Here is a 26,643-nt window from a genome sequence, read left to right on the forward strand (position 1 = left end):
TTAATTGTGAAGTGACAGCTCTAGAAATGTGACATTACTATCAGCTATCCTGTGGAGTTTGCACCATCCACAGAATCACAAAATCACAGAATATGCTAAGTTGGAAGGGACCCAAAAGGATCATCAAGTCCAGCTCCTGGCTCTGCTCAAGACCGTCCCGAAGAGTCACACCATGTGCCCGAGAGCATTGTCCAAGCACTTCTTGATCTTAGATAGGCTGGTGCTGTGACCTCTTCCCTGGGGAGCCTGTTCCAGTGCCCAACCACCCTCTAGTGAAACCTTTTATAAAAGCCAGTCTAAACCTTCCCTGATTCAGCTTAAAACCATTCCCTCAGGTCCTGTCACTGGTCACTACAGAGAAGAGATCAGTGCTTGTCCCTCTGCTTCCCCTCATGAGGATGCTGCAGACTGCAATGAAGTTTTCCCTGTTTCCTCTTCTCCAGGATGAACAGAGCAAGCAATCTCAGTGTCTCCTTGTATGGCTTCCTTTCCAGACCCTTCACCACATTCATAGCCCCTTTTTGGAGGTTCTCTAATAGCTTCCTGTCTTATGTTGTGGCACCCAAAACTGTACTCAGAACTGGACGTGAGGCTGCCCCAGCCCAGAGCAGAGCAGGACAATCCCCTCCCTTGCCCAGCTGGCCGTGCTGTGCCTGATGCCCCAGGACAGGGTTGGCCCTCCTGGCTGCCAGGGCACTGCTGGCTCATGTCCAACTTGGCACAGACCAGGACCCCCAGGTCCCTCTCTGAAACACTTCTCTGCAGCATCTCATTCCTCAGTCTGTCTGTATATGCAGGATTGAACCATCCCAGGTGCAGAATCCACCACTTTTTCCCATTGAATTTCATCTGGTTGGTGAGGGCAGCACAGTCCTCTAATCTGTCAAGGTCCCTCTGCAGGGTCCCCTAACTTTGAGGGAGTCAACAGCTGCTCCCAGTTTTGCTTCATCTGCAAACTTGCCTAGTATCCCTTCCAGTCCTGTATCCAAGTCATTTATGAAGATGTTGAAGAGCACAGGGAATGTGTGCCACAGAGGATGGAACCCTGTGGAACCCTACTAGTGACAGGTCACCGGTCTGATGCCACCCCACTCATTAAAACCTTTTGTGCCTGACCCATGAGACAATTCTCACCCACAGCATGATGTGTTTATTCAGCTGAATGCTGGACATTTTGTCCAGAAGGATCCTGTGACAGCATGGAAAGATTACATCAGCTGGCTTCCCTTGATCAGCTAGGTAGGTTAGCTTGTCATGAAAGGAAATCGGATTTGACAAGCAGGAGTTTCCCCTCATGAAGCCATGCTGGCTGTCACCAGTGACTGCACTGTCTTTCAGGTGTTTTTCAATACCTCCCAGAATAATCTTCTCCATAAATGTACCAGGCACTGAAGTCAGACTAACAGGTCTGTGTTTTCTAGGGTCCTCCTTCTTGCACTTTTTGAAAACTGGGACAGCTTTCTCCAGCTTCTAGTCAGCTGGGATATCTCCACTTTCTCTTCAGAGAGCAACATGTACACAGGAATGTTTTGGGTAGGAGAGGGATGACAGAAAAACAGAAGCAAGTTTGGATTTGATACAAATACCGTTCTACACACTGTTTTAGACTAACACTACAGGAAAAAAACACCAGCTCACACCTGCTGTGGACCTGATAAGGTCCATTCAACTGATGTGTCTAGAAAACACCACAAGTAAAAAGTGACATTCTCAGTGTTCTGTAAAACTTGCTCCCAAAATCCAAACAAGAAAATATCTGTATCTTCTGTTTGACTATCAGCACAGATCATCCCAGAGGAGTTCAAAGAGCCAAGTATCTGTGCAAACCTTCCTTAATTGTAGATAAATAACCAGCAAGCTCAACTCATTCTATATTTATAAGAGCTCATAAATGCTCAAGGGCTGATCCCAGAGAACAGAAGTAGGGTAAACAATCTGACCATGTTTTCCACTTTACCAATAATGGGTTTCACAAAGCCCAAATTTCTACTCTACTTCATATGGGTCTCATTATTCCTAGATCATATGCTGCTATTTTGTAATTACTAGAAAAACAATACTGAATGTAATTAAGCTCTGACTTGTTTGTGTTGATACCATTTAGTTAAAGGCTAACTGTAATTGCTTCCACTGATAAAAATCAACTCAAAGGCAAATGCATCACACTTGGTTATGACGGCTTTCTGAATCTCTCATTTCTGAATTTGGCAGTTGAACTCCGTGTGAAGGGCTAGAAAATATGTTTGTTTGACATTTTATAAAACAATGACCTGGGAGAGCTCTCTTTAGGGTATCCATGTGTCAAGCCAAGTATCCTGGACTCTCCAAAACACACAGCACTGCATAATAAAGTGCATTAGACACTGGAATAAGAGTTAGCTGAGCCAGGCTCCCTCCTGAACTCATTCTGTACAGTGTATTATGACCACAGACAAGTCAAAACAACTCTTAGAGGAGTAGATGTTCATATTTTACATGGAAGAGATATGGAAAAGAAACCAACCATTGTGATATACCAAACAGAGAGGACTCAACCTGTCCTGTAGTGCCCTTCCTTAAATATTCTTGGTGATACAAAAAACAAAGGAGTAATTTTCAATTAGATCATTATGCATGTGTTGACATCTACTGAGTGATATATTTATTCAAAGGAAACCTGAGTGTCATAGAGAGTTCTGCAGAGAGTCCTGTGAACCACTTATGGATTGTCTCTGTCATGCAGCAAGACTGCCAGTAGAATGGTGGGTTAAGCTTTCAAATAGGGTGCTCTGAAGAATGATATCCCTTAAACGATGAGAATAGGAAATGAAACACTACTACAAGGAACTGGATGATGCTATTAAAACCTACTGAATACTAAAAATAATTTTGTGCTGGGATTAAGTTCTGATTCATGCAGCATGGTAAATAATCTCCCAGTCCTGCATCTCACAGCAGCACAGGGGTGGGACAAGAGAAGAATGTTGTTGTACACAAAAACATATCAAGTGAAAGGGTAAAGAACACCCACTTCAGAGAAATCTGACCTCAAGTTCGCAGTACACATTCTTCACAAACATCTACTTAGTTCCTGTGCGGAAGCAGCCCCATGTGTTTGCTACACATTCACAATAGCAGTACAAGAAGTATAAACCTTTGGTGTCTCTTTCCAATAGCTCTGTTCTTCTTCTGAGTTTCTTTGAGTACAGCACAAGCACAACCTCACCTGCAACATCAGAGAGCTCTTTTTTGTTTTGTACTCATTTAACCTTACAAATGAATGTTTCCCAAAAATTTTTATGAGCACTAATATGAGATGCAAAATGCTTTAGAACTAGTGTATTCATGCAGATGGAAGAACCATAACATCTAATTGACTACCACAGCATCATCTATGCATGGCCCAGAGACTGTAATGAAAGCAGACACTGACAACCACTCAAAAATTCAGCTATTCTAGACTAACAGTTAATTCCAACATGCTTTTCCCCAATATATCTGATTTCCTGAGCTGACTAGTGAACCCTGGTATAGACAACCTGCATTGTCTCTCTCACACAGATATAATACTTAACAGAAAAGAACCAGATAAAATTACCAACTGGAGCACTTCCACCATGGGAAAATCCCTGAAGAATATTAAGATGAATACTCTGGCAAAACGAACATGAACCATTGCACCGCATCAGCCATGTAAAGAGGAGAGGGAAAGCAGAGGTAGAGATCGTGCTGAAACTGTCTTCTGTCTTTATACAATGCCTGTTTGAGGGACTCATAGCAGCTGTTTGAATCCTCCCTGTGGTTCTGGGTTAACCCAAGACACAGCATAATGTAAATGCAGACATCAGAAGACGAACACAATGCCAGATGGTAGGAATGTGCAACAGTAGCAAGAGCTATCTTCTATGCAGATTATCAGTCTTTAAGCTCCATTTCTAAATTGTCTCCTCCTCTGAAGCAAAGAATTAAGTATAACTTACTAACATATTAATGAGGATGGCATCAAGTATGTTTGAATACAAAATGCTTGTTTTCAGTCCAGCTTTCAAATCACACTGATAAACTCAAATAAACATGAAATGAAAAACAACCCCAGCCACTTACTTTTGCTGCTCCTATTTGCTCTTTTCGAAACTTCTCCAGCGGTGCTATTAGCACATCATTAGCATTCTGGATCTGCAATATTAAACATAAAGGATGTTTTCTTAATACAGAGTATTTGCAGAAAGTGGAGTCACTGTAACTCTGCCAATGTGCAAGACAGAAAAATGCATGTCCGAAACATTCTGGTAAGAGCAGAAGGCAAGTAATTATGTTTTATTTACACAAAGCATACAAAAGACATGTACACTAGTCTACCACAGAACATTTTTATGAATAACTAAGGGAATTTCAATGGAAGATGCAGTAATTTTCTCTCCAATATGCAGAAGGTTTTCTGGTGCTTTACTTCCATTTCTTGTATCTTGCCTAAAACCAGAATAGAAAACAAAAACTTTCAGGAATATATTTTGGCAGAACAAAGAAGACAAACATGTGAATACTGACAGCACTGACGAAAAAAAGTCTGTGTTTATGGAATCTGAAACTTTGACAGCTGAATATTTTCACCTATCCCTTTGGTTTATAGATCTAGGTACACTGAGCAGAAGACAGTGAGGCAGAGAACTCTAAAAAGATATGTGGATACATAAAAGAAATACTCTAGATTGGGTTCCTTCACTTTTCTAGTTTTTAAACTAATTTGAGATGTCCTGCAGCTATTTTTATCCCTTTAACCTAAACCAGAGTTCTTAATGAAACACAGTTTTCCCCTCTGGCCTCTGTTTATTTAGTGTAAATCCAGTCCTGGGAACTCCTCCCTGAAACCCATTCCCAGCAGCAATCACCCAAAGCATCTGTAGTCATTTGGGACTGGAAACACACAAGCAGCAGAATACAAATGGCAGCCAAGCCATCATGCCACTCTCCAAGGAAAAGAAGCATAATTTCCCCATGTGCCTTTTAGGTACAGGAAGAATAACCAATTAAATTGACTTTGCTGATGAAAATCAGAGAAACTAAAACCTGTCAACATATCAGAAATAAAGTACAATAAAGCACATTACAATATTCTATTATACTGACTACAGGCAAAACTCTGGGTTTTCTGCACAAACAGCTTTTTTCTCCTCACCAGATTCTCCTCACAATCTTTACCAACACTCATAATTTGGGCTTTGGCAGGTTTAGTGGTCTGGGCAAAACTAACATGTACCTAAGCCAAATGTGAATGAATACAGTTCTTGTGGTTCTTCCATAACAGTAATTGATAAGTTACATTGTCAGTTGAGCACAAAAACTTCCCAAAAGGCTGTAATAAAAACCATATAGAATAAACCTACTGAAATACAAACACAGTTTCTTTCTTCCCAAACCTAACATTACAATTCAAAAGACCACAGAATCACCACATCTCTTAGCAGGACAAAGTTTTAGGAGAAGCTGAGACTCTCTTTGCCACCCTCATGAAGTGAAGTCCAAGACAGAAATGGCAACACTGGAATGCTCAGTGATATCATGATCAAAATGTGCTACATTTAACAACAAAAATAAGGCACAGAGGATGAGGAGAAATGCTTTCATTGCATTTAACATCTTCCATCAGTCCCACTGGACCAGACTACAACACTACCTTACTCTCCAAGTGGATGCTTCCCAATAAAAAATAGATTTTTAGCCATTATCCAGCAATCTTACTGGGACTCAACACCTTTTACAAGGTAAAGTGCACGCAAAAGATAATTTCAATCCCAAGGATCACTAAAGCAGATAAACAGCAGTGCAAAGCTTAAATGACTTGCCTACTACCGAGCAGAATTTGCCTGGAAGTAGCAGCTGGAAGTTTTGATAGCTTACAGAGCATGTACATGGCTTTTAGCAACACATACAGAAACCACAAATGATTGCTGGAATCACTGGTATAGAAATGTGGATGCAATTTTTTTTTTCACATCCAAGCTAAGTTCTTCTCTGCCCTTTAGATTCAGTGCTAAATATGTCACAGTTCAATTAAGGGAGACAGATATATATTATTAAGTAGTTACTTCTGATACCAGCAATCACTGCTAGTCTTGTTGCTAGTCAAACTAACCAGTGGAGCTCATTGACAATCAAACTAACCCCATGCGGATTTGAATGGCCCCTCCCTTGACTCAATGCTACCATGGTCATGCAGCCTCCATGCCACACCAGGAGACCTCACCCCTATACACTGTCCTCTTGGCAGTGTTAAAGTGACTGAAACACAACTCCTACCCATCTCATTCAAAGATGCTGCAAAGCAAATGATAAGATACTTGGAAAAAGAGAATCCTGCTTCAAACACCATGGAAGAATACACAGGAAGAACTGAGAGGATTTGGCTGAGAGCTAAGTGGCTTTGCTGAGCTGAACCACAATGTTATACTCCCACAGTTATTCATGAAATGGGAATGGACAACAGGCATTGCTAGGGTTTAATCTAGACAGGGTCTGTGCCTCCGAACAGATCTGCTAAGCCACAACAGCAGAACACACTGCAAGCTCATCCCTGGGCGGAAAGGTTCTACTGGCAAGAACCCTATTGTGACAATTCATCTCCCAGCAAAATTAGGAGCTAGGCAAGAAATAGGCTTTGGGTTTGGGGAGGGAGAATGTGGCAGCAAAGGAATTAAGAAAAAACCCAGCAGATGCATTTCAACAGCCACTATTACGAGATGCAGAATGCTCCACTGTGTAAAGACTTCCATCAATTTCTACCAGGTTGGGCCTAGCTTTTGGAATCTGAAAATTATAGAGAAAGAACTTTTGCCTTACATATTCACTTAATAATTTCCTTTCTTTGTAAATTACTATCACTGCAACTACCTCACAGTTTCTTTCTTAAGGGTTATAAATCTGCATGCAGCCCTTCCCCCCCGCCCAAGTCTTCTTTTAAAGCAGCAATCCAATACTCCCACAACCATTTCTGTGGAAATCTGACTGCTTTAGATAATCTGAAATTTTCACTGTGTGGTCCTAATAGAGTATCTTTTTTCCTGCCAAGATGATAATCCCTCTCCTACTCAGTTATTGTGCTAGGTTGAAATCAGGGACATTGGGAACAGGCAAACAATGTCAAAAAGACTGTTACCGTTTTTGTAAACAGCAACTTCAGATATCCATGTTGTGTCTAAAATTTGGATCTTACCCTTCCATTCTTATTCAGATTAGTCACACCTTTAGAGAAGTTACATTTTGTTGATCTAACAGTTTTTGAATGTGACACAGTTCCAGTGTTCAGCATGGTTAATATGTGGCAGTCAATCAAATGACGTGATTGTTTCTCTTGTTTGGCAAAAGCAATGGTCTTGCTCCAGAAAAAGAATACCACAACTAAATTTACTGACAGTTCATCAGTCTTTTTTTAATTAACATGCTAGACAAGTATTAGCAGACATAACAGGAGAATATTATTTTGACATTTGAGAGAGCTATATTAGATACAATAATAAAGAAACAGATTTTTCCAGACTAAAAAGCTTGTTCAGATTTTTATCTTTGGTATATTTAATTCCACTTAGTTCTAGTTAATTGTACTTGTTGGTAAAAGCACCATTGAAATAAGTACCACTAAAACCACACAGAAGTTTAAAATATATTTGAAAAAGAAGCATTTAAAAATTCAAAGTACTTTTTCTAAGGCAGTTTGACAACTTATGAGGTTGGTCATTGGTTGCATAGCTGCAACATTTCAATATACCCTGGCAGCCTTTGAGACAACATGGTGAAACCACTTAAGTTTTCTTTTCTGATTCATGATCATCCACTTTTCTAACCTACCCTCTTTCCCTCCAGGAGTTAGCTGTGAAATTGAATTTCTGCATCAATACTGAGATTGGTGCATAATATTGTGGTTTGCCCAGATTGCAGATGGGGAGAGAAACTCCCCATCTATACATTGAAGATTTATTGGGCTAGCAATTTTTTAAACTTTTCTTTTCTTAACAAAAGTTTCAATCATTACAATGAAGACCATTAAGAGAATCATAATTATTACACAGTGTTAGAGAAGAATAAATTTATTGCAAACATATCTGAACATTTCCATTTCTAGATTTTTCTTAAATTCAAGTCAACATTGATGTTTTGAATGAGTTTTCTAATCAGTTTTCTGATTTTTCTGAATTTAGGAGAGTGAATGATATAGAGCATGTACATGCAGCATTCTTCTTCATTTACTTAAAATGAAAGAGGATAGATAAAGATTTACATGGAAAGAGGGCAGGTTTAGGTTAGATATTAGAAGGAAATCCTTCATTGGGACAGGTTGCCCAGAGAAGTTGTGGATGTCCCATCCCTGGAAGTGTTCAAGGCCAGGCTGGATGGGGCTTTGAGCAGCTTGGTCTAGTGGAAGGTGTTCCTGCCCGTGGTAGAGAGTTGGAGTTGGATGACTTTCAAGGTTCCTTCCAACCCAAGTCAATCCGTAATTCCACTTTGGTAGAACCAGTGGATATAAACAGAAATTCACCTAAAAAACATCAATGCAGCTGCTAATTAATTTTTACATACTAACAATACAGAAATTTTAAGCCCTGAATTGTTTTATAGGCTTTTATCATTACCTTAGTGTCTACAGGGCTGAACTGCAGTAGCGAGGACAGTCAATACCTTTTGAGCTTGCTGTTTTCATTTGTAGGGATAAGGACTAGGTAAGTCACAGAAAGAACTGAGCTAACAAATTTACCAATTGCCAGAAGAAGACAGCAACAATTCAAGTGAGGAATATTTGCAGTAACAGAATTATATTAAAGCTACCTGAATGACAGCAAAACAATTTAACTACAAAACCTATGGAGTTTATATAGTGTATCTTTGAAAAACATTTTTTTGTTCCAAAATCTGCTGTGACTACTTTTCATGGCAACACAGAATGACCACACTAGCACATGGTATATAGAACTCATTTCCCTGAAATACTGAGTGGCTCTCAAATTCTGAATGCTGACAAATATTAACTTTTTTCATGTCAGTATAAGACTTTTAGAAAACACAAATTAAATTCATTCAAAGGGGGCAACAAATCTCATGGTTAATATATACACAGTAATGCGTTTCTAATTTAGAAAAATATTTCTCTAGTAGACAAAAAGACATAATTTAATTTTAAATCTTTTCCCCAATAACTAACAGTTCCTAACATCTGATCAAAATATCTCTTCTTCCAGTCTGAGGACAGCATCAGCAGCTCCTAATCAATACAACTTCAAATACAACACTTGAGACCAAACACAGACAACAGGCTTTTGTATAACTTATGTATACAATTGAACGCTACAAAGAATATAAACATGCCATGATAAAATACTGGTCATGTATTTAAGTGCACAATTTCTGTTTTAGAAGTTAAAAAATGTAAATATTACACAAAGTTAATATTGTGAATTTCAATGCCTGTAACTACTTGACCTTAGCAAGACAAATATTTTTACAGCTTTGTATAGAAAACTCTACTATTCTCAAAGTTCATCTTAATACCTCTCACCTATAGAAAAAAAAAAAAAAGATTACATCAAACAATATCTAAGCTTATGTTAATTTCCTAAAAGTATCACTATCACTGCCACTTATTTAAAGTAAAGCTGATGATAAAGGAGATTGAGAAGACTATGAAGTTTTAACTACAGACAATTAATAACATAGGCTGGACACTTCCATATGCAATGTGCAATGCAACATTCAGCTTCTTACCAAAACCTAAAGCTGTATCAAGTGGTATTAATACATTGCCACAAGGGATGCTTATAAATCACATACTAGCCAAGGCTGGGAGCAGTTATACACATGAATCAAAGAATGGTTCGGGTTGGAAGGGACCTTAAAGGTCATCAGGTTCCACCCCCTGTCACAGGCAGCAATACTTTCCACTAGATCAGATTTTTTCCTCAGTATTTTCAAGTGAACTTCGATTTCCTATATTGCATAGTTTATGTTTAAAAATGCATTACTGTAGTGTCAAACCTGAAGTGATTGTTTTTTAATAGAATAAAAAATTACACATGAGAAAGGCTGCCTTTAGCATTGAAAGGCCAGTCTCCTTATGGACTCCTCACAAAACATTAGAGGAAGAACAGAATTCACCTGAAGAACAACTGAAGAATTTCAGATGTTACGTGTCCTCAGAAGCTTTTTCCTTTTGACTGATTACAGACCAAGCAGATAAAAAAGCAGCCAACCTTCAAAAAAGTCAGTCTTCATGAATCTGACTCAGATTTACCATCTTCTTTTTGCACATAACATTGATATTCTAAAAAGTACACAATGATATGCAGTGTAAATATACACAGCAAAATATGATATATAGATATACTATTTTAAAATTAACATTGCAAACATAATTTCAGATCACTGATATTCTGAGTCAGAAGGGAGTCACAACGATTATCAAGTCCAAATCTTAAGAGAATGGCCCATCCAGGGACTGAATCCACAACCTTGGTGGTATAAGCACCAAGCTCTGACCAACTCAGCCAATCTGCAGGGTCTTGTGTATCTTGACTTTGCAATTACTTGGCAGAGGTCTTGGTAAATGAAGGCCTCCTGATACATTTTTCTATCAGAACATCTAATTATTGGTGAGTGGACAAACTAGATTTGGAAGTACTAGTGAGTACTGAGACTATTTGTGATCCTTAACCAGATGCAACTTTATCTTGTAAGCTGGGGAGAATATCAAATACCAGGAGGTCTTCTCAGGGTCTCTCTCTGTCCCAACAGTTTCCTCTGCTCTTCCCAAATATCAGCCAAGGAAGAAAATAGTTACAGTTTGTAAACAATATATTTTGGGAGCTCATTAGCAGAAATGAGTGAGTTGACACTATTTTGGAAATACTCCCTTGTACTACCTTCTTTTTCTTTGATATTTTTAACTACCCACTATCCTACTATGCACAGTATGTAATTAAAAAGAATTAAGTTTAAAATGCTTTCATTACATCAGCACATGAATGAAGTGTTTATATAAGCCACATTTCACTAACTTTATACCCCAGCAGTCTCATAGTTGAGGCATATGATTTCTGGGCTGTTTCCACATGTTCCTAAACAGGGTTATGATGACCTCTGCTATCTTAAATGAAGGTACAACATAGCAAGTACCTACAGCAATCACCCTCAAGCATCTTACCTTTTTCTAGTAGCTCAGTCATTAAGGCAAAAGACAATATGTATGGTACTTTAGCACTCAGAGATCCCAAGGTCCACTACAACCTTTCATTAAAACAGTAACTTGATTCTCTTGGAAGGAGGCACCAATATTCTTCGTGTCTGAAATGGCTGTGGAGCAGAAGTTCCCTTCTTCCTCCCAGGAAGCCAAGCCTTATGAATGACCCTGAAAGCCTGGGTCTTTAAGACCATGCTATACTAACATTGGTTAACTTGCTTTAGGGCCAAGGAACAACAGAGAAGTATCAACTCTAAGGCTTAGCATTAAGAAAATAGAGAAAGAGAAAATGTATTTTTGAGTTGAAGTAACAGCTATCACACAAAATACGGAACTTCAGGTGTCCCCTAATAAATCAGTTCATGCACTGCCAACAGCAAGATCTGACAGAGGACATTAACAATACCAACACAAAAGGCTCAACGACTTACCGAGCAATTAACTCAGTCACTCAACATTAGATACCCATTGTCTCTGTGGATACAGCCACATAAGCTTCCCTTCCCAAACAATGAGGAGAAATAAGCATAGGATGCCTGTGATCCATTCAGACAAGATACATCACATCATGAAATTGTGAGGCTGTTTGCAATCAAATTCAAGTTTGCTAATCTGCTTACATAAAGGTAACTCTGTGTAGATGTATAAAAACTTAATACAACAGTATTTAGAAGTTTCCAAAAGAAAGCAAATGAACATCTGGGCTACTGGGCTTGAAGTCTGCTTTCCCTCAGAGATATTGCAAACCCATTTAAAGTTTTCTGTGATAAACCGAAGAAATATGGGACTGGGCAAGATTTGCTTTTCATTCCGCAGAAGCAGCTGGATTCAACAAGACAGCAAAAAACATTACAGACATTCCAGGATTCAGTAAAGGTTACTGTCACATTAACTTCACAGTCTGAAGCTACACTTACAAAGGTATATGGCACTTCTAATATAACCAAACAGATGAACTACAAATGTAGCCACACACCCAAATAGATAAAGAATAAATTAACTAAGCGACCAATGAAATAGTGTAACAAACCACTTGCTTCAGAGTTAAAAGAAAAAACAGTCAAATTTTAACTCTATCATCATGGTAAATAGGGATCACATGAGTTAGATTTTATTATATTAGGTCATACAAAATATGGCTTAGTCTAATTCCAACATGAAGCAATATTTTTACGCCTCCTGATTTCCTTTTATTTAATTAATTTCTAGCATAGTTATTACATTTATCACCAACTGATTACATGTGCAATGCTGGAACAGGTACATAATCAGAACTTCACACCTGATCTAGGCTATTTTCTTCTGTCAAAATTCAAATTGGTCCTTGCATATCACTTCTCTTAGAGACGGGACATCATTCAGCCTCAGAAATAACCATTCTGCCCTCCATCCTCTGGCAGGATGCTGCCTCCACTATTCACATTTTCTGTCATTCACAGGTACTAAGATGCCAGATTCACCAGCTGACTCTGGAATGTGGCAGCTAATTGGAGTCTGACCAAGACAGCGCTCATACAGGGAGGTCACTGAAGATAAGCATGGAAATCAACAGAAAAAACTGGATCATCAGAACCCAAAAGTTCCTGCCATCTGACTCTAGTCACTCAGTGCTGCTCCAAAACCATTTTATGCTATCCACTGGCAATATCTTATAGAAGCACACCAGAAATTCCCAAGGGAACAAATATGTAACAGAAGTTTACAAGATGAAACATGTCATCCAAATGACTTCAAGCATCTTACAATTATTTTTTCTTAGTGGTTTGTTCATCTCTTCATGAACGACAGCCATAAGAAACAATTCTCAATGACTGCAAGACTGGACTCCGCAGATATTGCTCACTGAGTGACAAGACACGGAAAGAAGGGTAAAAATGAACTTAGATGAGAATACTTGCACCATGAATTTACAGCAGCAAGTTTCAAATGCATCTCAATAGTTCCTGTTTTGCATAATAAGGCAGGTTATCTATGACTGGACTTATCACTGCAGGCAAAAGAAAGTAAAGGTTGCAACAAGATTTCCATACATTAAAAGTTTTTAAAGATGCAAAAATGGTGTTTGGCATGTTTAGAGAAAGTATATTAACAACACATCCATTTAATACTTCTTTTTAATGTTACTTCCTTTTAATTATCTTGTTCACCTAATTTATTCATTGTCTGTGATTTCTCTGGAGGGAAAAGCTAAATATTCATTCCATCTGTTTTAAATTCACCATTTGAGAATTTGCAGTAAGCTTAATACATCTTTCTAGCCTTATGAAGAGAAAATATCATTATATTTAAACTCCCAGAACTGTTGTTATTTTACAGCAGTTAAGTTTTAATGTTTGCATGCTAATTCGTTTTGGTCATAAACACAAGATTCTTGGGCATTGTTGGACCACAAATACTTCAAGCATGACTTTAAACAGCACCAAGAAGAAGCTACTCAATTCCTACCATTTGTATGTGGACAGATATTGTATTTATAATCATCCTCCACTAAATGTTTTAGTTTGGCAAACCAAATCTACTTCACATTTTAAAAGCTGATGCTCAAATTTTCCTTCTGAGTTAAGAGTGTGCAGTAGACCTATATTATCAATCACTCCAAGCAGGAGTAAAGTCAGAGGCTACAAACCTGTCACATGCCCAGTGAGCAAACTGCCTCTGATAACACAGAGGCAATGAGATGTCTAATACTTTTTATGGACAGCCTTAAAAATTATTTACAGCATATAGTACAATGTCATCTGCCTACAGAAAGCAGATGTGTTTGAGGGGGAATATTAGATGCCTTTCAGGCATTGGGAACTGCTGAAGTGAAATTGCTACATATACCTTTATGTTAATTCTGGTTTATATCTTCAAGATGCACAAAACAAAGTCTTAAGCAAACATGGATTAATGAAAATAGTCACATTCCACATATATGTTCATGTAAAAAGTCAGATATTCTCTTTTCTCATAATTCTTTATTTTACTTCAAATCTCAAAAGACTGCTAGATTTAATTTTCTTTAGGTACGTGAATGAAGAGACAAGTTAAATACCTCAATTATTTGACACAAATAAGACCAAACTGGATCTTTTCCTGTTACCATCATATTTAACAGACTCTTATAAACTTAGATAACAATAGGAAAACCATGTGATGGTAACCTTCAAAAATGTCTTTAAATTTTTACCAGACACTTAAAATTTATTCATTTCTTAATAAAATAACTATACAAAAAGTTTACATTTATAGCATCTTTTAAAATAAAAGATTAAATAAAAAATTGCATAAATACTTTTAGATGCTATGATCCACAAATAATATCAATGTAAAGGCAAACAGCCTTCTGGAAAAGCAACACAAAGTATTCAGAAGACAAACATGGAAATGGACAAATGAATAACAGCAGTTGATAAGAGAAATAAAAAGGAGAGTGTGCTAGTATTTCATAATAATCTCAAGAAATTGGCCAAAGGTCAGTATCAAGACAAAAAAATTCACCTGAATTATTAAAGGGCTTGGCTAGTTTTATGACCATTAATAAACACACACTACTTACATGTTTTAAATTTAAGGAAATCAGATTTTAAAGCATTCAGAGCAAGCACGTAACTTGTCTGTCATCTCCCTCTCACATCACACAAAATGGCAAAGGAGTCCTATGTTTGTTGGAACATTGGATAGAAGAAGAACAGAAGAAACATCTGTGTACAAAAGGAGCCCAAACAAACTCAGAAAAGTTACTCTTTATAATGTAGTTGAAGTGGTAAGGGTAAAAATTCAAACATTAATATCATACAAAAATTATTGATTTTAAATTTTAATTTCTGTCCTTCCCTTTGCTAGCCTGAATAAAATAACAAAAGCAATTCCACAGCTCTTCTCATGTGTCAAGACTATTCCAAATGTCAAACTCTGTATCAAGTATTACAAGTACTGAATAAAGATGTAAATACTGGCATGTTGTAAATTAGGCTTCATGGGGAAATTCAGATGCAAAGAACGATACCAAGGGAATTGTCCAGGCATGGGTTTAACAATGCTGCTGTTGCCCTCCCACAGAAACTTTTAACAAAATTGACTTCATTTCCCCCACAATGTACCTTGCCAAGAAATGGATTTGAATAAAGGGCCCTCATTAGCAATAAAAGTTTGGAGGGAAGTGCTGCTTGAAATTTGCTTTGCTGAAGTGCATGCAAGGAAAAGTACTTTGCTAGCAGAGTCTGCACAAGGCAGTCCCAGCCTGCTGGTCCTACTGTCTGAGCAGCTGCTCAACAGCAGGACACTTCAACAGCAACAGAGGAATAAACTTGTAACGTCCATGCATGTATCATCCTGATAGCGAAGCCTAGGATGTCCTTCTCTACCAACTCACAGACCTTCTCAACTCCTGGCAAGGTTCTGCAATGTGCTCTGGGAGACAGTATGTGAAAGCTGACAGAATTATGCAAGGAGTATTAATGCTCAAATCCTTTTTACACTGTTAGCTTCTGAGCAAAATTTAAGGTGCTGGTGATTCTTAAATGTAGCGGTTATGTGTAGGAAAGTATCGGAATTATTTAGGGTTGCTCAGAAAACTCTGCAGGTATTGAGAGGATTACTACCTTAGTGACAGCATAAAATATTTAAGCTTTACTACTGATAGCACTACTGAACCAATCTGAAAACAATGAATGTCATATCTCAAGCAATTTATAGATCAACAGAGTTGTAAACTAAATTCACAGAATCACAGAATCACAGAATTTTCAAGACTGGAAGAGACCTATAAGATCATCTAGTCCAGCCGATGTTCTAACTGTTCAACTAGATCATGGCAGCAAGTGCCACATCCAGTCTTTTTTTGAATTCTTCAAGGGATGATGCCTCCACCACCTCACTGGGTAAATGATTCCAGTTTCTGACCACTCTTTCTGTGAAGTATTTCCTTCTTACTTCTAACTTACATCTACCTTGACGCAACTTGAGACTGTGTCCTCTGTAACATTACCTTTATTAAGCGATCCTTAATTCATGTTTCAGGCCACAGTTGCACATCTAAAATAGGGTACCTAGATCAATTTTAATAGCACAGTTCTAAACACCGAGTTTTGAACAAACATGACAAGCTACAGCCCTAGCTCCATGATTTAGTAATCTTATACAGCTGGAGGGTTCATACAGCATGGGCTGCCCTTCTTGTAAATAACATAGCTCCTGCTGTATGCTAAAGGCAAAAAGCAGAATTCAAGATTCCTAGCATTCAAAACTAATACCAAAACTGGGACACCTGAATTCATTATGAAAATACCAAATGTGCCCGAGCAGTGCCTACTGAAGGACTGACTTGCCATCATTCATTCAGCTCAGCTACAAGGAGTCAGTGTCAAAAATTTGAAGGGCAAGATGTTTATATTTGATCAGTTGGGATGAGGGACACCAATACTGTTACATTAAACACACAGAAGAAAGAGATCACTTGAAAACAGAAAAAACTTGGCCAATCTGAAGGTAAAATACGTTTATAATCAGACTAAGATGTTTTGATCTACTAGAAAACTCTCACATGAATATATTAAGAAAAATTCCTGTTCTAGGTATTGACTATAAAAGTCCTAAGACAATGTCATAAGAAGTGCCTCATCTTCAGTGTGTTCAGAAATCAGAAGCCAAATGGCTTCAATCACTCATTTCCTCAATGTGTGGGTTTAAGCAGACTGACTTACTCTAATGCAATGTTAGCCACAACCAAACACATTTTCCTGAGCAGGCACCAAGCACAATGACACCCAGCAACTTCCCAAAAGAGCAAGAGCAGTGGTAGATGCTACAGAGAACTTGATTACCTACCAGTACGCACACACTACATGCATTGACCACTGTAAGGTAAAATTCAAATGCGGAAGCATTGTACATCAAGGCATGTGCTCCAGTATTTTTCATTTATGTGAAAAATGCATCTTGCCCCTACAGAGGTTTTTGATGGATTAAGAGAAAACAGTGGCCAGTAAATTAAAAAGGAAAGGGGAAAGACCCTACTGACTTTTATACCTTGCAATTTATTGCAAAAGCCCGGTAGAAGATAATATTTGGGATAAATTTGCTGTACACCGGTTCCATTTTTTATCTCCTCCTGTGCCTTCATTTCTTTCTTTTGCCTCAAAATCCTTTCACATAACAAAGACCACGCATGCCACCTACTCCTCCATTGTACAAGGACACACTTCAAAGACTTGATTTCTTTGGGTACCATCTTCCAATGTTTCTCCTTCAGTGGGCAAGAGCTCAGTGGGGTTTCTGTCACTGCTGGCACTAACATTCATTTAAACTAACAACTTGAGCTGGAAACTGTAATGTACCCATTCTGCCTCCTCTCACTTGCAGCTTCTCCTGTCTCTTAGACTTACTGCTCAGTTGCAACAGCAAAATAATTTTCTACATAGATAGGAACATTTTATAAAGTGTTAAAGAATGCATTTAACTTTTTCTGATATAGGCACAATTACAAAGATGACTGAAGCTAGAGGTTTCCTCCTTTTGGAGGAAAAATCTACCTGGTGATAAATGAAAGGGAAAAAAACCCAAAATAACCAACCAACCAACCAACCAACCAACCAACCAAGCAAGAACAAATAAATAAAAACCCACAAAAACACACCAAAACAACAGTTGGGCTTGTTTGTACCTTTTTTCTTTAGCAACCCCCTGAAAATATTTAGAAGACATAAATCAGCAGCGGATATGGTCATGGTAGGTAGCTAATCATCCAGTAAGAGATACCATTTCTTTTTACAGCTTACTCCATGGACTGTAACTCAGCAAAAACTGAATAAAAGACAAAGCAGCCACAAACACCATTACACTGAAGGAAAAACAGTTCGGTAGTGTACTTGCAAGTCTAGGCATTTATCTTTTTATCACTACCATTAATACAAACAGTGCATGTCTCTTGACTAGGCTGAGAGTTCAAATCATACAGAAAGGAAAAGAGCTTGAGAATGTAGTTTCAGATAGGCAGCAGAAGAAAATTTTTCTGGTTTTACCCCCCTTTTTGGCTGTCCAAACAAACAAAAAAATTTCTCAGCTTGAATGTTTACATTACATATTATCAAGTGGGAAATGGCTACATAAACACAGGAAACAGCATAATTGGAGCACAGAACTAATTAAGAAAAAAACTGATCCAGAATTTAAGTATAGCACACTTCACAATATTTTTAACAGTATGTTATTCTAGTGAGTACTCTGCTAAATATAGATATTTTAGGATGTTACAAGTAACTTTACCTTCTTAAACATTTATCACATGGAACAATTTTTCCCATAAACAATGAGTAAACAAAACAAAACCAAATATTTTTCTATAGGGGAAAAACTTCAACTTAAGAAGTGCAGAAGTGAAGGAAGATCTGCTTATGTGGAGAGTTGTGTGGCTTTTTAAACTTTTTTGTTCAATACATTAACATTTACAGAAATTATCTGATTAAAATAAATCCTAGCAAATAAGCAAAAAGCTTTACTCTACAAAAAGTTTATTTTAAATTTTCCAAGACATTTTTAATCTGGCTGTAGACCTATTTAACAGTTACCCCAAATCAGTTCCATATGTTTATTATTTTGTCTCTTTGCTTTTCCAAATCCTGATCTGTAAATTTTGCAGCCAGGCCTGTTTCCCTCACTGTGCAGATGTCAACAAAACATCTCCAGAGTGGAGTGAATGTACCCTGAACAGGCCTCCTTGTGAGGTCCATTAGGATGTGAAGGGAAAGTTGGAAATCAATAATAAACATTTCACTTATCAAAGTAAGAACTTCCTAACTTGCCATGAAAAGTAAAACCAATGTTATTTAATTAGTGCAGATTATTCCTTAAGGGATGTTGAGCAGCCGTCATCCCAACATTTATTTTGACAAGCTTTATTTGTCAGAATTCCTGAAACTGCCTTTAAATATTCTTTCCTTAAAAAAAAACAGAGTCAGAGTGCAGGTTCCTTCTTCCTAGACTGAAGCTGGACACATTAAAGCACATAGACAAGATGTTCTTTAGCAACAGACTTAAGAGATCAAGAGTTTGATTGCCTGGATGTCATAAGCAACAGCTTCTGAGTCCGAAGTAAGAACAAACACCTCAACATTTAAAGTTTGAAACAAATAAATAAATAAAAAAAATGGAAGTTTAGCAGACATAAAAATAACCAAATGGCTAACCCAACATGGAAGCCAAGATGTTGTCAGGAATGTTTACTGCAGCTAGGATTTTCTTTTAAATTTTTCATCATGCAGAATCTGTCAGAGAATATCAATAAAATTTTCAAATTGCCAGTAATGGTTATATTTGACACAGTGGCTCTAATTTTCTTCAAACAAACAAGCAATAAAATTGGTCAGCTACCGAACTCTCCATAGAAATTTATGCTCCAAAATACCGAAATCAACTGATTTAGAGCCTCGCGCAAAATGCTCTTGGGACAAACGTCACGGGTGAGGATGTTACTCTTAAATTCAACTAGAAAATCAGATTTGTTAGATGTTGTCGAACTTTCGCCTGTTTCCCATTTTCCCCATAACCCTTACCTCAAAAAAGAGTATGGAAGTCTTTTTAAGAAATACACCATACTCTTAGCCCATTACCATGATGGGCACCTTTGAAATACCTTACTGAAAGGTACTTGATGACAATCTGATTAATGATGCTCCAGGCTGAGGGATGCATGGTCACTGAGCAATATAAAATACTTACTCTGTTTCTACATTACATTTTCCAACACTTGGCCTAATCTCAGTTTGTGCCTTAGACACTTTCCATGGCAAAGTCTATTTCTTTTGGTAAAGTATTTCACAATGCAGCTCATCATGAGGAAGTTTTCCTGTCATTCAGTCTAACTTCTCTCCCAAATTCTTCCTGTCAGATGACTGTCTCTTCTTAGCTAGATGATGTAAGCAGCATTCACACTTCGCAGATAAAGAAATAAAAATTTAAAATCAGAATGAGAGCTTGAGAAGATGAACAGTTCAAACTGAAAGGGGTCTGATGTATAGATCTACCTACTTACTCTTTTAGCAATCAATGCAATCACTTTTACATGAAGAAAAAATGCCTTATCTGTGACTAAGTGATGGCTATGGAGACTAAGCAGCTATGTAAGCAGTCACATAATACCTGTCTGCTGCTCTTAGTGAAGGTGAGAATTCAAGAGCCAGGCGAAGTTGGGCTGGTTTACAGCAGGCCCTGCACTATTTGTGATCATCATGTGCTGCCTTCCAGTATGAAAATTAATTTGCACACTGAAGGTCTTGACAGGTCAATGCCACTAACTGCACAAGTGGGGTTAATAGGTCTACAATCTGTTACTATTAGGAATCACTTTGCATTATATTGCACAGCTGCTGTGAAATAAAACACTGAGAAAGGCGGTCTGACATTTCAATGCTTTGCTTCTGTGACACATTCTTCATAGTTTGGATATTGCCATGGTTTTTCTATCTACTATTTGTTATCTCTTCAGTACCAACAAAATCAAACCTCAAAAAGCATTGTTAAAAAAAAAAACCAAAAAAAAAAAAAACCAAGAAGAAGAAGTTGGTGCTGAGGAAATTAGCTACTCAGAGATTAATGTAATTAGAAGTTGTATTTTGCTTTAACAACTACTTTGTGAATGGACACAGCCAGGCATAAAGCCAAAATCAGCTTAGCTGTTTGTAATGGTACTATGCCCAGGAACTGTTAATGTTGAAACTGGAAGTATGTATCCTTTCAGGAAACAAAAGCACGTGCATGAAAATTTAAGATATATTCTGAAAAACTGTAGGTTGGCCACAGCTACAAACTACTAAGAGGTAAGGGAGCTTTAGATATAGGATCCATAGAAAACCTTTCCATTTCTCCTTGCTATTGGCATACTAAGTTTTACTGGTAGCTGACACACTGAAGAATGTCCATATGTTATTTAAGGCTCAAATGCTGAATAATCATAAATTAGAAGGTTCTGGCAGTTGTCAGTGGTGAAAATTCAAAATGAGTATGTCGGGAACAGACGACAGAATTAAGAAAAGAGTACAGGACATGTCATGACATATGCCATGACAAGATATTTAGAGCAAAAGATCTAAAAATCGTACCAGATTCAGATTTTTTTGGCCTTTTTTTCTGCTCTCATGCAAATACAACTAACAAAATAAGTCAACTTAGAAAGCTCTCATCTAGCTTGTAGAAAGGTCTCAATATAGTGTAAGAGGCATCCTAGGAGAGACAAAGGGCTAGTCTGGTTTCTGCAAACTGTGACTCTACTAAGATTGTGTATTGCTACATGGGCTCAGCTGCAGAGGCCGCACTTCCCTGTGGTCCTGCTGGATGCCCATCAGGGAAACCGAGTCACCCTTTGCCTCAGTGTGGGAATTATGGATGGTCTCGCCCTATCAAGCAGCTCCCCTGACTCCTCAGTAGTATCCCTGGTGAAAAATGGCCTTTAGACACAGTGGGGGGATGCTGGGGCAGTCTGGCAGCAGCTGCAGGGCAGTGCTGGCAGGACTGACGGGACGTGCCCAGGAGCGGAGCCGGACGGGCCGGCCTGGGCTGGCCCTGCCTGCAGCCACCTCACAGCTCCGCGCTGGCCCCAGCCCAGGGCCTGGCACCGGGGGAGGCTCAGGGCAATTCCAGACCCCCCTGCAGGCTTTGGCTCACCATGGCCCACTCCCTACTGACTGTCACACTGGACTCCAGGGGGAATTTCACATCAACTCCATGACAACAAACTGGGCCAAAACTTTAATGATTTTGGCCAAGGTGGATGGGCTACCTCCACTTAACCCAGAAAGGAAACATAACTCAATATTGTTTGAAAAGTAGCTTTTACTAAAGAACAGCTATCCAAAGAAGTAACTCTCACAATATTTTAATCCTTAAGGCTACCAGACTCTGTGGCCCCATACTTCAAATCTTCCCTCAGGACCATGGCACCATGGCTTCCAGATTTCAACTCTAATTTCCTTTAAACACTGGAAAAATAATATCTTTCTCTGACTACAACTACTTGTAATAGCAGGGCTGCAACAAATATTGCACCATGAAGTAGATATGTAGTCATTTATTTGGGTGGTCACGCTAGCTTAAGCAGTTTGCTGATCTTGAAATGCTCCTTCGTCCAATTTTTGACTTCTTCTTCTGCCCTCTGCGGCTGTTACACTGAAACAGTCTGTTGCAACATGGTTGAAAAATAACCAGTAAATATCTTGTTTGTTTTGCTTTTAGCCAGGTCAGTTTTGTGAAGTGGGTACATAATAAACTGGCCTGGCTGCCAAAAAACAGACAAAACTGTTAATCTGTTTCAGTCTTAGCACAAAGCAAAAGCACTTGCTCTGGGAGATACATCTAAGAAAGCTTCTCAAGATAACTGTAACTGAAGCCTCTGCAGACATTTGAAAAGTATAATAAAAGCAACCGAAGTATTCTGCAAATATTAACACAACATCCTAAAAGAGAATACTTATATAAAATACCTTTGTATGTAACACAGCTATGAGCCCATGCAGAATACACAGAGTGCTCAAGGGGGAATATTTTGCTTCCTTATGAAAAGGTGGGGGCTTTGTTTGGCTGGTGTTTGTTTGGTTTAAATAAAGGCATATTTGTTTCTACACACCCTTTGGTACATGAAGTGCTTTTGCTGTTTTCTGTTTTTAATCACATTTCCCAGGACATTACATAAGAACAACAAATACAGCGGTTTCATTCCAGAGATCAGAATAAATGAAGGAAACTTTGAAATTAAGTCTGTAGGAATGAAGCACCTTTTTCATACCTCCAGGAGAATTGCAAATAAATTTAGAATCCATTAAAAAAATAAGAAAATAGCATGTCAGATAGCAGCATAAAAATTATTACAAGCTAGTAATAGGTACAGCATATATCCTCTTCTATGACCAGCTCCATTCCCTCCCTCTGTAGTCAGAAAATAAATGCAAAAACTTAAAGGCTATAAGGTTGGCTGATCTAGAACTCATGCTCCCTTAAAATAGTCATTTAAAAGTGCAAACATCTTTCTTCCTTTTTTCTCTGTCAACAATCATCTGAAAAGACACTTAGTGACTGTGGTGGAAGCAAAAGAATCTACAAACTAAAATTGCAACTACCACATTTCTGTGAAGACTAAAATGTCATTAAAATAAATTCCTTCCAGCCATGCTACTCACAGAATGCTTCTCAAAACTTTGGGAAGTGCTGTTATGCAATGCAATATCACATGCAGTGAAATGCTTGCATGGAGTAAATATATGAATTGAGAACAAATTAGGATTTATAAAACGACAAGTAGCAAGAAGCTTTCCAACTAACCTTTCATTCTGCACTTTTAATGAAGACAGCATTTCATATCTCTCTCCATGATATTCTTCAAAACTGGAAATAGCAAGCAATCTCATTTTGTGAATGTTCTCACTGAAAAATGCTGCAAGGTAAAGCTGGAGAGAGACCTTTTATAAGGACAGGTAGCAACAGCACAAGGGGGAATGTCTTTAAACTGAAAGAGGGCAGGCTTAGATTAAATATAGGGAAGAAATTCTTTAATTTGAGGGTGGTGAGACATTGGCATAAGTTGCCCAGAGAAATTGTGGATGCCCTACCCCCAGAAGTGTCAAAAGCTGGATGGGGCTTTGAGCAACCTGGTCTAGTGGGTGGCCTCCCTGCCATAGCAGAGGGAGTTGGAGTATGGTCTTTAAGATCCCTTCCAACCCAAACCATTCTCTAATTGTATATCCATATGGAGGCAAATACAAATACACACACCTTGAATATAGAAAGCAGGAGAAACTGTAGTTGCTAACAACTAATTACACTAATCTCCTGCAACACACTTTGTTTCTTAAAAAGATTTTCTAAAAAAGATTTTCTTTATTTGCATTCTCTGCAGAAGACTGAAAAGCAAATAGTATATGGACACTGAATTACCAAAGCCTTCTTACTAAGGCTTGGAACACTGTTTACGTAAGATGGTAAAGAATGTACATGAATCTTATAAATCCCCTTATCTCTGTTCCCCTTTCCTTTCCCCTTGAACAATTATCCTATTCCCACTCTCCTGTCTTACTCACAGCCTCTTAGCCCTATCAAGACAGACAAGTGATCACTCTTTGATGCCAACTATCCAGTCAAAACAACAACAGAGATCAACATGGGAGATCTATGTTTTCACACCTTTTATAAAGTTGCTTACTGCAAGAAACTAACTTTTTGTCACAAATCAACTCTATGACAACTATCTTGGAAAACAGCAAAGACTGTCTCTAAAACCAGCAATTTGCTTTCCTCTTCAACAGGTAGGTTTAAAGGCAATGAAATTATCTAGGCCCAAGCTGAGGAGCACAGGGTGCAAAAGGCACCGCAGATGATTTGGTTCTGCACTCTGGACACTCATATCAACAGGAAATAAGTCACATTTTCAAAAGAAAAAGAAAAATGTAGAGAGAAAGCTGCTAAGAAACAGAGAGCAAAACATGAACAGTAGGTTCTCTGTTGATTTCATGATCATAAAATTCTGAACATATTCTGAATTAATAGTATGGTTCTGTCACAACGCAGTGATTCTGGAAGTACCTTCTGCAAAGTTAATGAAAATACGGACCTGTATTTTCAGTTCCTGAGGATGGAGTTACAGGGATGTGAGAGGGACTAGTTGCAATTTTTTTCTATTGAGACCAGCTTGATCTGTTAAAAATTATTATACTCAAATGTCTCAGGATGACTGTTTAAGTGTACAATTATGGAAGATGATGCAGTGCTATCTGGATAAGCCAGCTAATGCTCTGTACTAATAACACCCATAATTTTATCTCCAGATTGTCTGGCCTAGTATGTATTCTTTATCTGAGAAAAGTTCAGAAATACATACAGATGTTATATGTTAAACTACCTTAATGATAACAGAACATGAACTGTTTACCTTTATTACTGTTTGTTTTATGTTTTTTTTTTTAACTGAGCACAAATGCTAAGAAACATCCACTGAACATGTGTATTTTCATACTTAAGTGGTGCAGAGAAAGACAGCAAACAGGATTCCTTCAAGCCCAAGACAGGGCAAGGGGGAAAGTTACATTGAGAGTTCTTGCCCAACAAGAACCCACCAAAGAATCATGCTCTCTAGGAAGTCTGCGTGACAGAAATATGCCTATCACTTCCTGATTTCATATAGGAGTTATAATGATCAGACATAACATCTGTAGGGAAATGAAGGTACTAGTTCTAGTATATTTTTGATAGCAATTATATTGAAGTAATTACTATCTTCTGGATAGAAGGTCTTCATTTTCCCTGTGTGCACTGCAGTTATGGGAAGGAAGTAATAGAAAGTTAGTGTGAGAGAAATTATTTTTCCAGCTGGATCACTTCTCCAATTATGTTCACCACACAGACACACAAACATTTGTACCAGCACAACAGGAAGACTTTTTCTCAAAAGGTCTATACTTGACAGACACGCAATTAATATGAAGAGGTAACACAAGGCTGACTGAAATTTAAGGCAAAGCTGGTTCTGCAAACTGCTAATTAGATAAAATTCTGTGTAGCACATTTCCTCCAGTTATTCCAGAGTTAAAACACAGCAGAAAACCATGCAATGCTACTGAGCACACTCTTGCTTCTGCAAGAGTCTCCAAGTAATTTTGTAATGTTTTTTCTTGCTTATCCTTACAAAGTAAGACTGACAATGGTATCAGCAAGGAAAAAAAAAGGGAAGAAAAATCTGATGTCAAGGGCTGAAGGGTTAACCTGTTGCTGAGGACTAGCTCAAGTGTGCTGAAAGGTGTAATTTCAATTAATGAATCACAGGACTCCAAATAACGTTGATCTAATTTGTTTTAATTAACGCTAATCAAAGAGACCTCCTTGCAGTCTCTTCTCATTCTCACCCTCTGGGTGTTAAGCTTTCCTTGTTGCCTTCCCCTGCATCTTTTGTAGTCTACACCATACTTTCTGGCCAGAAGTGCATATAGCAAGTATTCAAAATGGGGGCTCCCCAAAAAGGTTTGTGAAAGCATGCCATTTGTTTCCAGTAATTTTCCTAATGATTTCTAAAACTTAGCCCATCAAAGGACAGTAAGCTGGTAGTTAAAAAAAACCCCAAACAAACAAAAAAAACCAACCTCCAAAACCATTGAAACCAGTATTTTCCTATCTTGCAGAACCTCCCTTACCTTAAAGACATGGATTTTTCTGTAATGAATATCAAATATGTTCTCTGATATATCTGGGATGAAATAGGAGGAAGAAAAGGTGAAAAAACAAATATATAAATGTACGTAAAAATTATGTTTATAAGAAATTTGAAAATTCACTACTGATTTACTGATCCTACTTCAAGAGAAACCTCAAAGAGGTACTTCTAAATTAGTAATTTGATGCAGAAATTCAGAAAGTCTTTTCAAAGAAGTTAGTTAACAAAACAGTCCATGATACCTTAATGACTCAATAGGATGTACAGCCATCTT

General features: G+C 38.0%; 1 protein-coding gene across 1 annotated transcript in view; it reads right to left on the reverse strand.

The window, feature by feature from the left end:
- ARHGAP42 (Rho GTPase activating protein 42) overlaps window positions 1-26,643 on the reverse strand; it is a 143,780-nt gene that overhangs the window by 63,015 nt on the left and 54,122 nt on the right. Inside the window, exon 4 of the mRNA XM_058018498.1 lies at window positions 4,084-4,155. Coding sequence (XP_057874481.1) covers window positions 4,084-4,155 — 72 coding nt within the window. The remainder of the gene's footprint in view (window positions 1-4,083; window positions 4,156-26,643) is intronic.

Source organism: Melospiza georgiana, chromosome 2 (genome assembly GCF_028018845.1).
Source record: "Melospiza georgiana isolate bMelGeo1 chromosome 2, bMelGeo1.pri, whole genome shotgun sequence".
In the NCBI taxonomy this organism is placed as follows: Eukaryota; Metazoa; Chordata; class Aves; order Passeriformes; family Passerellidae; genus Melospiza; species Melospiza georgiana.